We start from the raw sequence: 16,130 nt of genomic DNA on the forward strand, positions 1-16,130 counted from the left end.
CCGCTGCCTCTCGAGCGCCGTGTGTATGTCCGCCCCTGGGGTGTGGCGAGTGAGAGGCCGCTGGCACCCATAACCGCTGCCTGTACCTTCCAGCCTGAATTTCAAGGACCCTGAGGCGGTGAGAGCTCTGACGTGCACTCTCCTGAAGGAGGATTTTGGGCTTACGATTGACATCCCCGTGGAAAGGCTTATTCCTACCGTTCCCTTGAGGCTGAACTACATCCACTGGGTGGAGGATCTCATTGGTCACCAGGATGCTGACAAGCAAGTCCTTAGGCGAGGCATTGACATAGGTACTTGTTACACATCTATACAGAAACATGAAGTTGTGGCCTTGACCTCGCTTGAGTGTAGCTTTGTGTGGTGTACAAAAATTATGCTGCTAGTAACACGGGCAAAAAAGTTATTCTAAAGGGATTTTAAAAAAAAGGTGACATTTCTTCTCAGTCTTCTAACTAGTGTTAGAAGTGTCTGGTGACACTGTTAGACTAGTGTCTCAGTCTTCTAACTTATATTAGCAATCAATTAATTTTGCTTTTTGATGTCTGCACAAGAGCGTTTGTAAGTAGCATTCCTTTTAATGAAACAATTTCTGTAGTTTCAGGTGTATTTGAGAGATGAATGATCTGTTTTTAAACTTTGAAAAATTTTTTTTTCAATGCAGGTGTTTTCATGAGGTAAATTGTAAAAGAGACTTAATTAGAAACCAAGGTAAATACTAGCAAAGCTGCCTTTTGGTTGTAGATGGTCAAAGACTTCCTATATATTGTTAAAAACAAAAATCTTTTAGACTGGGCTAAGCATCCACAGATGGATGTCACATGTCTAAATGCATTGCAGCTTGCTGAGTTTTAGTATCTGGATTATTGACAATATCTGGATTAAGAGGTAGATTAATGTAAACAGTTTTTCAATAGAGATCTGAATTTATTAAATGTATCGTGATGAACATAATTTGGCTTTCATTTGAAGTAAAAAAAGACAAGGCTTGTTTTTGAACATTGTTTTGTGCTGAGAGAAGCTGGAATTTCCTTTTTAACTTAAGTTTTAATGCTTGATGGTGAAGTTACTGACTTCCTCGAAGTTTGGGTTCAGTAATCTCAGTTACCATGCCATTTTTTTATTAATATTTTCTTGGTGTTTGCTGGGATGATTTTGTTTTTTTAATGGAATTTTTTAATTTCTTAAATTTACTGACTTGCATTTTTAGCTGGATTTGTGATGGATACAAAGTTTATATCATCATGTGGTGGGCACACAGCTGCTCTCGCTTCATAACTCTTAGAGTTGTTAGCCAGCTTCTATGCATTTGATATTAGGTAGCATTTTTGAGAACAATTTCTATGAACTTCATCACAGTAGGTGGCTAAATAGAAGCAAAAGATCCTTTAAGTCCTCCAACTATTGTAAAAGCTTTGAGTTTCCAGTGAGCTTTGATGTTCCAACTCTGAGGAAGTCATGTAAGAGAAACGTTACAGGAGTGCTGGAAATGACTGCGTGCTCTTGCTTACTGACAGACATTGTTACTTGTATTTCAGTAAGACAGTATAAGAGTAGACTCTCGATATATCTCTGAACTCAAGTTTTGTGGTGGTGAGATATTTTTCCCTTTTCTTGTATCTGTTCAATTTAATCCTAAATTTGACTGTCATTGGTAACTGGATCACCTAGATATGCCACAGTTATGAGAAGGAACAATTTTATGTTAGCATATATTTCTCTGTCACCAATTTTTTATCTGTCTGGCTATCTTTTTAGCTATATTAATTGTCATCCCCATTTCTTTGATAGTTTTGGGCATTTGGGAAAAACAGTCTGATGGAACAGAAAGGTTGCTGTTTTCTTTTTTTGTGGTTGCTGTATGCATCAAAGTAAATTATTTGTGGTAAACAGAAAAATGCAGAAGAAAAATATATTCGTGATAGTTTTTTTTTTTTTGTAAAAACAGAATGTATTTGACTTTCACTATCTAAATTAATCACTGTCATATAGGAAAAATATAGCTTAAAAAGAAGTTGATAATTTACTGGAAAATTTATTCCAGATTGTGAAATTCTTTATTTTAATAAAAGTGTGTCTTTGACAATGCTGTATTTCAAATTAAGAAGATAAAGATCACTGAAGGACTTTATTGTAATATATGATCAGTAATTAACATTTGCTTGAAATTAGTTCCTTTTGTTGTAAAAAGTACATAGTTGACAGCTGCTCTGCATATAACATCAGAGACCTGTTCTGCTTTTCTCATGGCTTTTCACTTCTGCAGGGACAGGAGCATCTTGCATATACCCATTACTTGGAGCGACTTTGAATGGCTGGTATTTTCTTGCAACAGAAGTGGATGATATGTGCTTCAATTATGCCAAGAAGAATGTGGAACAGAATAATTTGTCTGATCTTATAAAAGGTATGATGCCATAAGGTATTTAGTAGCATTCAAATGTTGTGACCTGTTTTTGCCATGTTCAGTGGCATAACAATCTGTATTCCTGCCAAATACATGCTCAGTTGTTTTTACTGCAGCAGAATGTTTACTGTGGTCCGTGTATGCTTAAGCCAGAAAGTCGCAGCTTGTCTAGAATGGGATGTATGGATAGAGAACTATTCTTCCTGATGAAAATCTGAAAGTTAAACTTGACTGTGGGGTGTTTTTCTCTCTTCCTATTCTTTGTCTTTTACTGAAGTATTTCTTGGAGTTCGTGCTGTTTCTGCTACTAGGAGACCTGGAGTGCTCCCCTCAGTAACTTTTATGACACTGCCACATATAGGTATCTTATGCAGAGAGAGTCCTTTGTCCTCATTTCTGAATGAGGTCCTAACAAGGCCTGTGGTAGTAGTAGCTAGTAGCAATATTCCAGACTTGGTCTGTGGATGACCTTGGAAAATTTTCTGTAGGAACTTAGTATACTAAAAGGCAGGTCCATTATTCAGCTCTGAAATAAAAACTTTAATTCTGCTGGAATTTGGAAGCACCCTTTTTACCAAAATGTTGTCATCTTGGTCCATCCTCCATGTCAGTCTTGATCCAGGACTTGGTGTGGGGAATAATGACATTTTTCTGTCACTGCTGCCATCATAGGATTTTTAGCGGTGTGGCGGTTTCACTACACTGGAAAAACCTCTGGCAAAGGACAATGCCTCATGTGAAGCTGCTGTGCCAAAGGTGATAAGCTGGGTAAATGACTGCTCGTGGGCAGAGCCATGGGCAAGGGAGTACTGTTGGTGGTACCTGTAGCTGGACACTGCCAGGGAATGATCCACTCTGCTACTTCTTGACTCCTGGGCCTGAATTGTTTAGCTAGAGCTGAGTATAGTACTGTAGGTAGTAACTTGTTTAGCAAGGCATTTTAGAGTCCCATTAGAAATCTTTCTATACCTCTGTTTGTGTTTTGTTTGTTGTTTTCTTTAAAAAAAAAACCCCAAACTATTTTTTTTCGTGTTCTAAGAGTCTGTCTTGAAATTTTTTCCAAGCAGAGATTGAAGATCATTGGAGATCATGTTGGAATATAGCCTTTGTTCTTCTAACCTCAATGAAAAAAAAATTCAGTGATAGTAAAGACAACAGTAATGCAGCGTTGGTTTACTAATTGCATCATAGCTTCTTTTTTCCCAGAGAAAAAAAAAAAGTAATGTTTTATGGCTGAAAGTGAAATACTGTTTGCAGTAACTTTCTTTCAAAGGCTGTCTCTTTTATGGATGCAAAACAGAAACTGATAAACCTGGGGATTGATTGTAAATGCTAAAAAAATTACATGGTGTTTTAAGTCTTGTGTCTATTTTACTGGAATTGGATGATGTCTAGAATTTGTCTGCTGGTATTTAAAAAAAAATAAAAATTAGTATCCTGTATGCCATGGTAGGTTAAGAGATTTTCAACAGTTTGGACTCTGGAAGTTTGGACTTTCAAGCTACTTGCATGGTAATTTAGGATTGCTCTGCAACATGATTCCTACATTGTTTGCTTCCCATTTCCTTTATTAGCTTTCTTATTTCCAAATAAAATTGCATACTGTCAATTAAACAGCCACCTATGTAGATGGAATGTGGTTTAACAGTGCTGTGTAGTTTAACAAGGTCTTTGATGTCATCTTCTAAGTAACTTTACAGTGATGTTAGAAAGCATATACAATAGACCATGTGTTACTGCTCAGATTAACATGATCTTTTTGCAGAGTTCTGCTCATCTTAGTCCCGTTGTCTGCTTTTTCTACTGTAAAAACTAATTCTATGGTTTTTCCTTCCCCTGCCCCTAAAATTGAAAAGGGTATTGCTAACAAGAAAGGCAGTGTGTAGGCTGGATATTTCAAAGCATTTATATAAGTAAATGTCTCCTCTGTGTGCAACAGCAGCTGCTATGTTACACCTCAATGCCAAAAGTATGCACTGTGCAGCTTCTGGAGACACTTGGTGATTTCTTGGAAGACTGCAGCCTGAAAACCATCAGTCCAACTGATGTCATGCCTGTCTGAAGAACTTTTTTGGCTGTGATGTGTAATTGTAATTAATAATTTGTATTTAGTAATTGCTAATTTTATTGGTTTACCATTTTTTAATGTTATAAGGGAAGCAGGGGAAAAGCAGATATCTACACAGATAAGAAAGCATCACACTTTAATGTTAAAAATTTTAAATGTGAACAACTTAATATAAGGAGAAGTGCTAAGTGTTTAATTTAGAAATTTGGGCTGGAGTTCCTGTCGTCTTCAGAAAATGTGTGACAAGACTTGACCACAGTTTCCAAGGGAATTATATAGCCTTTGGGGAAAGACAGTGTAAATCTATGTGGGATGTTTGCCTTTGTCCTTGTGATGGGTAAAAATAAGTTGGTGGACCCTAGTTAGCAGAAGGTTTGTCTAGAAAAAATCTGTAATCTTTTTCTTTTGTTGTGATTTTTCTAAATTGTGTAAGACTACAGTTCCTGTATAGTATGCATAGTATTGCTAGCATAGGATTGCTAACACAGTAATTCTGGTTTATTATAAGATTAGATTTAAAGCTAATCTTGATGCTGTGTAACTTCAGTGAAGATAGCTTTATCTTAGTCTTTCTGTTTCTTAGCTTTACATTCTAGAAAGACAAAACAGTACATTTGCTTGAATACAATTCTAGAATTATCTATCTTAAAAAAAAATAGTAATTGTTTACACTGGGATTTCTTTTATCTTTGAGGAGCCTGTGGGTTGATTAACACTTGTGTTAATTTTTAGAAGGGCTTAAAGTGGTTTGTAGTTGCATCAGGGAGCTCAGTATAACTCAAGCAGTTCCTATTGTTTTAAACACTCATGTAATTCTACTGCTGTGTATAAACATACAAGCTATTTGTATGCTAATCCTTAACATGATTTTTTTATTTGCATGCTGATATTTGTTACTTTTTTTGGTAGAAGGTATTGTTTAGAAAGTGCAGTTTTTATACAGTATATTGACTCGAGAATCACTGATACATAAATGGTGTGCCAGATAAAATATGAATTTCCTTACTGACCAAATTCCTGTTTTCTGTTAGTGGTTAAGGTACCACAGAAGACTCTACTAATGGATGCACTGAAAGAAGAATCTGAGATCGCTTATGATTTCTGTATGTGTAACCCTCCCTTTTTTGCCAACCAATTGGAAGCGAAGGTAAGCTACCAAACTAAATGTTGCATATACTTCAGTGTTCCCACAGTGAGTGGGAGGGTAGCAACAGTTTAACCTCTTCCCTTGGGGGATGTTGAGTGGAAAATCCCAAATCGTTATGAAATAGCATTAAGTCTTCTTCCTCCCTACCCTGACCCCAAAGGAGTTTTGAAAAACTTAACTGTTACCCTTCCTAAAGTCGAGGATGACCTGTGGAATTTTTTCACAAGATATTGCTGTCTTAGAGAATTAGTTTGGAAAGTAGACAGCTAGTAAACCTGAAATCAAGTGCCTGTTGCATAATAGTGGTACAGAGGAATTAGCTTCTGGCGTTGTGCCTGTCTGTATTTTTTGTTTCCTTAGTGATTTAGGCAATATCATACAGCTCAGAGCTGTTCTTGCAATACCCACTGAATATAGTCAGAAACTTAACTCCATAACATAGGGCAGTAGAAAAAAGATTTAAGTGTTGAAAGGAAACACTGTAGATTGTAATTGTGTAGATGCATGTAACCAGCATGTCTTGCCACATATTAGCAGGATACTGATGTGTGACAAGTAACTTACATAGGTTTGAGATTGTAGTGAATTTGCTCATTATGCTTATTTTGAACAGATCTTTGTCTATCATCCATGGTTCTGATGAGGGGAGGATAACTAGAGATGGTGACACTTGCTACCCACTAAAGATTGAGGCAGGAAGTAGTGTAAAAAGCAGCCTAACATTTTGTTAAATGTTCATCTCAAATGTTCTTTTTTTTTATCTAGGGAGTAAATTCTCGAAATCCACGACGTCCCCCTCCCAGTTCTGTAAATACGGGAGGGATCACAGAAATTATGGCTGAAGGGGGAGAACTAGAATTTGTCAAAAGAATTATTCATGATAGTCTACAACTTAAAAAGAGGTTACGGTAAGTGCTTTGTTCCAGTTAAAAAACCCACACCTTTTATCTGCTTCTTTGGCAGAAATCATGTGAAAGTGATACTTTAAGTAAGGCATGTGGCTGTGGTCCAGTAGTATCTGTTTGTTTTGTTTAGTGATACATACATCAGTAATTAGTTTCAGTTTATGTAAAATTAGTTGTTCCTGAGCATCAATTACAACTCATTGTTGGATGTATTTAAAAGCAGAAGGCAAAAAAATCCTGTACCAGTGACACTTTTAGCTTGCAGATCAATCAACACACAAATTGCTAGACAGTCAGGGTTGATTCTGAAGGGCATCTGAGATGTGAGAGTTTATGACACTACCTAGTTATCTGTTCATTACCTGAAAGTTTCTGTCTCTTCCTAGCTGAATTTTGATAACTTGCAGCTTTGCCTACTAAAGGGCACTGTTCTACTGAATGCTATCTTGGGTGAACATAAGCTGTAGTAAAAACTAGAGCAAGACCTTCTTTTGAACAAGATAAACAGATGGCACATCTTCAGTTTTTGACTTATCAGACTTCCTCTCCCCAGTGTTATGTGTTATTCCTCTAGCTCTTCTGGAAGATTCCTCCAGGTTTTTTTTAATATCCTTCTAAAATATAGCTGCCAAAATTTTATGTGTGTGTTACCACAGCTTCATCAGTGCCCTAAGCAAAGGAAATACAGCCTGCCTTTTATACATTGAAGTGTTCCGGTTTTGTTGAGACCCTACTAGGCAGAACATTGCATTAGTATCTCATCTTCATCTGTCTAATAGAAAAATTTTTCTTTAGAAGGTTTGTTGTCTCGTAATGTGCCTGAAAAAATGAAGAATATATTCAGTTTTTGGAAAAACAAGACAACGCAAAACTGCATTTGGCTCTGTTAGAAGTGCTTCTGTCTTACAGTGCTTCGAAGGGAAAAAAAAAAAGTTGAGGTTTGCAGAGGTTGCAAACTATTCACAAACTGAACATTTTTCTTTTTTATTTAATGTCCCTCCTTTCTCTGACACTCCCCAAATCTTATGAAATATAAAAAGGGGATAGATAGTATGGCACAGTGATAAAATAGAAGTTTTGATGTTCAGAAAAGGTTGCAAGCCAGAATAATTAAACTTTTGAGAATTTCAGCAATGTTTTTTGTGCCAGCAAGGACACTGAAAAATGACTGGTGTTCCTGTTAAAGTTTGTAGGTAGAATGTTATTTTAGGCTACTTGATGCAGACAGGCTTTTAGGTGTGTATGCTCTTGTTCATGTCTAAAATAAATATAGTGATTTTTCAAAACTAAATACAAGCTGAAACCGTTGTTCTGAATTTAGTCAGTGATAAAACGGGTGAGGGGAAAAAAAAAATCTAAGCAGATGTCCATCTTCCCCTTCCATGTGAGCCTACTAAACTCATCACTAACACAGAACATAAGAAGATGACTTAGCTAGGCATGCAGGTAAGCAAGTGACTGAGGTGTGTTGAAAGCTTTCTTTCGAGTGTCATGGCTGGCAGGCCAGAAAGGAAGCAATGGTATATATGTATATTTTAAAAATGTTCTTCCACTTAACAACTGGATATTTTTATTGTTTGTGCATGTTCTTTCTGATATGTAGTGGTTTTATTCCACCGATGTAGTTTCCACAGGAGTATATGGTGTATAAAATACTATGATCTGGAAAGCACGTGTATACCATTTAGGACTTAATTGTTTCTGTAAGGTAGGGGCCAGGGTGATGACTTTCTGGAAATATCATGGCAACGTGTTTCTGGTTCCACATGGTGTGCGTAGATCCAGGGCAAACTTGCTTTTGATAAGTTGCTGTTTGAAGACCTTGAAAGGAGTGGCAAATGTAGTAGAGAACTGTCTGATGTTACTCTCAAGGCAAAAGTCTTTGCCTTGAAAAGGTGATGTGGAATTATGAGGAATGCATCATGCCTGTATTGCTCCTCTTCGCAACACCGCTATCTTGATCTGATAAATTGGTAGCGTAAGGCATAGAACTATACCCATTTGCTAACTGTGTATTATATTTGTGAAAAATAAGTGCTGTGTGTTTGGGGGGTAGGAATGATTCAGTTCATGTCTTTGAATAAACTACCTTGGAGAATCTGTTACAGAAAGAACAGTTTACATAAAAATATTGTTTCCTATTTTGTTAGAGATAAGGTTTGGCAACTCTGCCAAAGGGCTTGAGTAATGAACTTTTAGTAGATAGAGACTCCCTAGGGCCAGGAGATGATTTTGACGACTTTACCCCCATCCCCACTTTGGCTAGGAGTTGCAGGTTCAGGGTTTTGTAATTTTGGGAAGGATGTGTGTTTTAGTTTTGCTAGAAGTTTCGGAGTTTAATTTAAGCATTGCTGTGTGAAATTCTGTATATTGCATTATACAGGAAGTCAATTTAAATAATTGTCTCTTAATACCACTGAAACTTTTTTTTAAGTTTACAGTCTATTTATATGTGATCAATTTAAAGTGTTTGCATTTAATTTAGATGCATAGTCTTGAGGAAACTGTCCCTTGGTAACTGGGAGTTCCAATTTTCATACTTCAGTACATTATATTTACAAATAACCTTTTTGGATGCAGTCATCGAAAAAGCATGAAAGAGAGGGTTGTAGAGCTCCAATAGTAATTTACATGAAGAACAGAGGTATAGTGTTTGGAGATAATGAAGATGTGGAGCTGAGGGGAAGGATAATATCTGCCAGAACTGGGAAAATAAATTTCTTTCCTTTTTTCCGTGTTGGTTTCCTCATGAAATATGGGTTAGGTGATGTGTTGTGGTTTAGCCCCAGCCAGCAACTAAGTACCACGCAACTGCTTGCATGTCCCCGCCCCTTCCCCCCAGTGGGATGGGGGAGGGAATTGGAACAAAACCTGATAGGTTGAGATAGAAACATTTTAATAGGACAGCAAAGAAAGAGCAAATAATAACAGTAATAATGATGATGATAATACTGATAAAGAAATATACAAAAACAAGTGATGCCCAAGGCAGCAATTGCTCACCACCCGTTGATTGATAGCCCATCCCTAAGCAGCGATTCCCACCCCCCGGCCCACTCCAGTTTATGTATTGAGCATGATGTTATGTGGTAGGGAATATCCCTTTGGCCAGTCTGTCTGGGTCAGCTGTCATGGCTGTGCTTCTTATGCACCTTCCTGCTGGCAGATCATGGGAAGCTAAGAAGTCCTCGAGTTAGTATAAGCCAACAAGAGCTAAAAACATTAGTGACTTACCAACTTTATCCTCATAGTAAATCCAAAACACAGCACTATGTGAGCTATTAGGAAGGAAATTAACTCTATCCCAGCTGAAACCAGGACATGATGGAAACCTGGAAAACAAGTTACAAACGAGCAGAAGTGGTAGTCAGTAGGTCTGCTTCGAGACAGATGCTTGTTAATAGTTGGATATTCCTTTTTATTCTGATTCATTCACCAAAGAAAGTGGAAAAAATGAAACAAATTATTGTGAAGGGTAAGATCTTCCACATAACTAAAGTCACTCTTTGAAACAGGATTCTTGGCTGTTTAGGCACTGTTTCGAATTAATGTATTTCCTAGAAACTTGAAAAGATTCCCTTGTCCAGTCCGTCTTTGGGCCTTCTGTTCTGATTCATGTTATGTCATGTATTATGTCTTAGTCTCTGTTTAAGAGTGATTATTTTGTTGTTTTTTTGGTTTTTAAATCTCCTATTGTTCTTGTACATTTCTGATCCAAGTAGTTCTTTCTGGTAGTTTCCATTTTCACTTGATCTGTATTTGTAAAAACACTTTGTTAATGTGTTGTTTGCAGATGGTACAGTTGCATGTTGGGGAAGAAATGCAGTTTAGCACCATTGAAAGAGGAACTTCGAATCCAGGGGGTGAGTTTGTATATAGTCCATATATATCCTGTACCTGTTCTATACAATATATACTATGTTCATTACCGTGTTCTGATGCATGTCGGTAATTCATATTGAATTATTTTACCAAGGTTTTTATTTATAAGAAGAAACTGTGATTCCTTGTTAGTGAAGCACTCAAAGCAGTTGAGATTTAATTATTGTAAATTCAAAACTGATAGATAAGTAGCACAGTGTCTTGAGATTTTTTTCTTTACCACATGTGGAAGCCTGTCTTTGTCCATTCTAGAACATACAGGGTTTCTGCTTTTAAAATAGCCTTAACAGGGCTGTTGTGGAAAAAAAAAAAAAAAAAAAAATCTGGCTCTCTTTCCTCGTAGCTTACGTGAAATCTAGCCATTTGTTAGACAAAAGAAAATATGTTATTTAAATGGCAGCATTGGGGTTTTTTTCTGCTTAATTCTGGCATCAAGTAAAATTTTGTACTGCTGTTCTCATGCAAGAAGGCTGTGCAAAGGACTTTTCTATGGCTTTCTGGAGGAAGTGCAGTCTTCTCTAATTTCCATACAAAGAAGATGATGGTGAGATCTGCCCTTGTATATGATGGAGAGTGGAAGGAAAGAGACTGCATGGTGAAATAAATTTCCAGAAAGATGAACTACAGGCCATAGGGGAGTCTGTAAACTCAATGTCAAAAGCAGATGCTGAGCGAGGCACCAAATTTCAAGTATCTGACTTTGTTCCTTATCCTTGAACTGTTACACCTCAGTCTTGGTGAGGGGTGAGAGAAGCCCTTGCAAACTTGAGCAGAAAAGCTGTGGTTTCCTTTTGTATTTTTCTTGAAGTTACCAATTTAATTTTGTTCAGGTTTGTGATCATTGTTGTGTCAAATCTGGGAATATGTTCATTGTAACCAAGCACGTGCTGTGTTGTGGATCAGGTTAGGATCATAGAATCATAGAATAGTTTGGGTTGGAAGGGACCTTTAAAGGTCATCTAGTCCAACTCCCCTGCAATGAGCAGGGACATCTTCAACTAGAGCAGGTTGCTCAGAGCCCCATCCAACCTGACCTGGAATGTTTCCAGGGATAGGGCATCTACCACCTCTCTGGGTAACCTGTTCCGGTGCTTCACCACCCTCATTGTCAAAAATTTCTTCCGTAGATCTAGTCTAAATCTGCCCTCTTTTGGTTTAAAACCATAACCCCTTGTCCTATCACTACAGGCCCCGCTAAAAAGTCTGTCCTCATCTTTTCTGTAGGCCCCCTTTAAGTACTGAAAGGCTGCAAGAAGGCCTCCCTGGAGGCTTCTATTCTTCAGGCTCAACAGCCTCAACTCTTTCAGCCTGTCCTCACAGGAGAGGTGTTCCATCCCTCTGATCATTTTTGGGGCCTTCCTCTGGACCCGCTCCAACAGGTCCATGTCTTTCCTATGCTGAGGGCTCCAGACCCGAATGCAGGACTCCAGGTGGGGTCTCACCAGAGCTGAGTAGATGGGCATAATCACCTCCCTCAACCTGCTGGCCACGCTGCTTTTGATGCAGCCCAGGCTACGGTTGGCCTTCTGGGCTGCAAGCACACATTGCCGTTTCATGTCCAGCATTTTATCCACCAGTACCCCCAAGTCCTTCTCATCAGGGCTGCTCTCAATCCTGTCATCCCCCAGCCTGTACTGATACTGGGGTTTGCCTTGACCCAGGTGCAGGACCCTGCACTTGGCCTTGTTGAACCTCATGAGGTTCACATGGACCCATTCCTGGAGCTTGTTCAGGTCCCTCTGGATGGCATCCCATCCCTCAGGTGTGTCAACCGCACCACCCAGCTTGGTGTTGCCTGTAAACTTGCTGAGGGTGCACTCGATCCCACTGTCTGTGTTACTGATGAAGGTATTAAAGAGTACTGGTCCCAATACAGACCCCTGAGGGACACGATTCATCACTGATCTCCATCTGGACATTGAGCTGGTGACCACTACCTTCTGAGTGCAACCATCCAACCAATTCCTCATCTACCCAACAGTCCACTCATCAAATCCATACCTCTCCAATGTAGAGAGAAGGATGTTGTGGGGGACTGTGTCAAAGGCCTTACAGAAGTCCAGATGGATGATAACCGTAGTTCTTCCCTTGTCCACTGATATGGTCAGTCCATCAGGTTGGCCAGGCAGGACTTGCCCTTGGTGAAGCCATGCTGGCAGTCTTGAAGTGGATGCAGCATAAATGTTCCAGAAAGTCCACTCGTTGGTCAAACTGTCTTGATATTTACTGGAAATTTTGATAGAATTAGGAATCGAAAGGTGTGAAAAGTTCTAGGATACAGACACCTTTTCCTCTCTCTTTTTGAAGGCATTTTTCAAAAGTAGTAGATTCTGCTCTCCATCCCGCTTCTGTGCAGACCTGGGGCTTATGCACTGGAACTGATGATAATTCAGTGAGGTGGGATGGTTGATCCTTGCTTGTAGTTAGCACATTCTCCATACTAAACATGAATGCCTTAGAGCATCCATGTATAGAAAGACTAGACAACACTAATATCTAAATTTTAGATTTAAAGGAACTGTAAGTTCAGACTTGATTTTTTTTTTTTTTTTTTGACAAAGACAAGAGAAGTGTTCCTGGGCACATTTCTACCATCTGCAGACAGATGAGTGGCTTGGCTTCCCAGCCCTTCACCTTTGCTACAGCAGTGGGTTCAGTATTCAAATGTGGACCAGGAGGAGGTTCTGAACAAGGAGAAAGGATATGCTTTTTGCAGAATCAGAATGCAGATGTGTACTGGATCTCTGCACAAAAACGGTCGTGTTATGTGTTGCTGAACTTGGAGCTCTGAAAGGGCACAGATGTGGCAGAGCGGAGATAGAAGAACCTGCGCATGGGCACCAGGCTTGGCACTTGGCACAAGCTTGGCAGCTTCAAATGTCACTGACATCCATGAGCTGTGTCAGAAAGAATCTCCATTTCTATTATGAGAAGACAACTCTATGCTGCCTTTGTAATTTTTTAAAATTTGAAATAGGTGCAGTAAAACAATGTTGTTTATTAATATGAAATGCATTTTTGTATTGCTGCTTTGCATAGGTTCCTAAAGTTACTCATACTGAATTCTGTCAAGGACGCACCATGAGATGGGCACTGGCATGGAGCTTCTATGAGGATGTACAAGTACCTGTAAGTAGCTTAATTTTGGTTTGCTTGTGATTTGTGCTGCTTATTTGAGGGAGGGCCTAATGACCTGTAACTGCTGTGAAACAAACTGTTCTCCTTCAGACTGGAACACTGGATGTGCTGGGCTGCATGGACAGTGTGATTTCTTAACTGGCTGCCAGTCTGTTAGCAGTTGTTACATAGGATTCATGAATGACCTATGTTTAGGGAGCAAAAAAGAAGCCTGTGCAGGAACTTCCTCTGGGTTGCAATGAAAGTAAGGGTTGCTTGTAACATACTTCAAATAGCAATTTAGTAGTACTAAAATATGCTAAGCTTGGGACTAGATTTGAACTTTAAGCTTCCGTGTGAGAACTTGGTTAGAATCTATACAATAAAGTTACCAAATAGATATGAACATGTCTAGTTAAGCCTTGCCTCTATGAATGTAAGTGCAGCTTATTCACCTTAACTAATGTGAGCCAATTGCTTTTTTTGTATCCAGATGTTACTGTAAGATGGGTATAGACAATAAGCGACCTTATAGAAGATGCAAGTAAATCTTCAGTGAACTTGGATCAAAATGTGGATATTAGCACTTGACCTCTATTCCCAAGAGCAGCTGCATTTTCTCAGCTCACAGAGAGATAACAGTTTGAAGGAACCAATGAAGCTTTTTGCCTAATGTCTAAAGATCAAATCCCTCTGTCCATCAGGCTAGCATGAAGTGCATGATCCTTTTAGCTGTTTTCAATCCAAAATTCTTTGGAGTGAAGTGAAATACAGGCCGTGTCAATGATTATTTAGTGGCTTACATTATACTCTTAATCCCTGTGTCTTCTGAGTACCAAATCATCCCACTAATACTGCATATCATTGTAATTTTTTTTTCTTTCTTCTCCTAGTCACCTCCCTCTAAAAGAAGAAAATTAGAAAAACCCCGAAAACCAATTATATTTATGGTCTTGGCTTCTACAGTCAAAGAGTTATCCATCAAAGCTGCAGCTATGGGCTGGGATGCTGCAGAAGCTATTGCTGTGGTTAGAGCCTGGGTAGAGAAGATTCTTACTGACCTGAAGGTACAGTATTAAGTATTATATGTTAACATCCTACTTGAAAGCATAACAGTGAGAGGATAGTATGAAGTTTTGCTGTTTTTGACAACAGGTTCAGCATAAACGTGTTCCCTGTGGAAAAGATGAAGTTAGCCTGTTCGTGACTGCCATTGAAAACTCCTGGATTCATTTGAGGAGAAAGAAACGAGAGAGAATAAGACAGTTACGAGAACTTCCTCGAGCTTCTGAAGATATTCTGCAAGCAATGGAAGAGGAAAAAACCAGCCAGAAGAGTGTGAGCAGCAATTCGGACTGTGAAAACCCCAAGACTGAAGACTCTGAAACAAGGTTTATGGCACCTGATGAGGATGTCCACTTGACCGCAGGTGACAAGCTAACGGAAGAATCTGCTACCAAAGAAGAACACAGTAAGCACGAGGAGGAGGAGACAGAAGCAAAGCAGGCAGAAACATCACTTGGCAAAGGTTCCAGTAATGCAAAGGAGGAACCTTGCCCTTCAGAGGAAGCTAGCAATCTGACAGTTGAAAAAGAACAAAGTCCGAAAGAAACTAGCAGATGTTTTCTCTTTAAGTGTTTAATGAATGTGAAGAAAGAAGGAAATGATGTCTTAGTAGAAATGCACTGGGTCGAAGGACAGAACAGAGACTTGATGAACCAGCTGTGCACATACTTAAGGAACCAAATTCTTCGGCTGGTTGCTAGTTAGTCCTTTTTCCTACTTTGTTAAAGTAAGTCAGTGCTTAAATTTTGTAAACTATTTTTAATGCATTAAAATTTTGACTTAGCAAAACCTGTTTTTTCCCCCTTAAAAGTTAGTAAAATTGATATTAAAGTCCTCTTTAATATTTTTAAATAGCTTTTGCAAAGCTGCGAGGAGTACATGAAGTGGACTTCATTGGACATGAAGTGATAGGGAAGTATTAGATTTTGTGCTGCAGTTGTAAAACTACATGTTGAAAGCGAAACATGTCTATGCTGTGACTGTTTCAGGTATCAACAGTGCTTAGTCTGGTCTCTTTTCTGGTGCAGTAGAATTCTATATTGTTACTAAGTAGAAATCTTTACTGAAATATTTTTTTCAATATTTTTTCAATACTAATGCAGGGAATGGTTAGTCTGCTGTGGAAATTGTTTTCTGCAGTGAGGAGTCTTCAGCTAAAGATTTAAGTACGCCTCTCTTCCCTTTAATGCATTTAACCTTTGGTCTACAGAGTGGCAGGATGGATAAATCCTCTAAGTGTCCATTGATTAAAATAATCACTTTAGGAAAAAGCACGTGTTGTACTTTTCTGGTGCTTGGGCTTTGAAACACAGAAGAGCCTACTATTAGCATCTGGTTTTGTAAATTTTGTTTTAACAACAAAATAAGCTTGTTGAGCTGCTTGGGTTAAAGGGTATTTAACTGTGGTGACTGTTGCATTAGATCGTTCCTTACACTGACTCAAATATAGTTGCCTGAAATGACAGCAGTATTCTTTAAAGGATTTTGCTTCCATTTGAAGATTACTTTAATGACAGGAAGGAGAGCATGTGTTCATCT

At 38.6% G+C, this 16,130-nt stretch overlaps 1 protein-coding gene across 1 annotated transcript in view; it reads left to right on the forward strand.

The window, feature by feature from the left end:
• METTL16 (methyltransferase like 16) overlaps positions 1–15,843 on the forward strand; it is a 16,108-nt gene extending 265 nt beyond the window's left edge. Inside the window, exons 2-9 of the mRNA XM_010288693.1 lie at positions 94–293; positions 2,267–2,407; positions 5,507–5,622; positions 6,388–6,530; positions 10,321–10,390; positions 13,449–13,538; positions 14,420–14,593; positions 14,682–15,843. Of these exons, the coding sequence (XP_010286995.1) occupies positions 94–293; positions 2,267–2,407; positions 5,507–5,622; positions 6,388–6,530; positions 10,321–10,390; positions 13,449–13,538; positions 14,420–14,593; positions 14,682–15,296 (1,549 nt within the window). The 3' untranslated portion in view covers positions 15,297–15,843. The remainder of the gene's footprint in view (positions 1–93; positions 294–2,266; positions 2,408–5,506; positions 5,623–6,387; positions 6,531–10,320; positions 10,391–13,448; positions 13,539–14,419; positions 14,594–14,681) is intronic.
• Positions 15,844–16,130: the final 287 nt, after the last annotated feature.

The sequence above is a fragment of the Phaethon lepturus genome, unplaced genomic scaffold (genome assembly GCF_000687285.1).
Source record: "Phaethon lepturus isolate BGI_N335 unplaced genomic scaffold, ASM68728v1 scaffold15996, whole genome shotgun sequence".
Taxonomy (NCBI): domain Eukaryota; kingdom Metazoa; phylum Chordata; class Aves; order Phaethontiformes; family Phaethontidae; genus Phaethon; species Phaethon lepturus.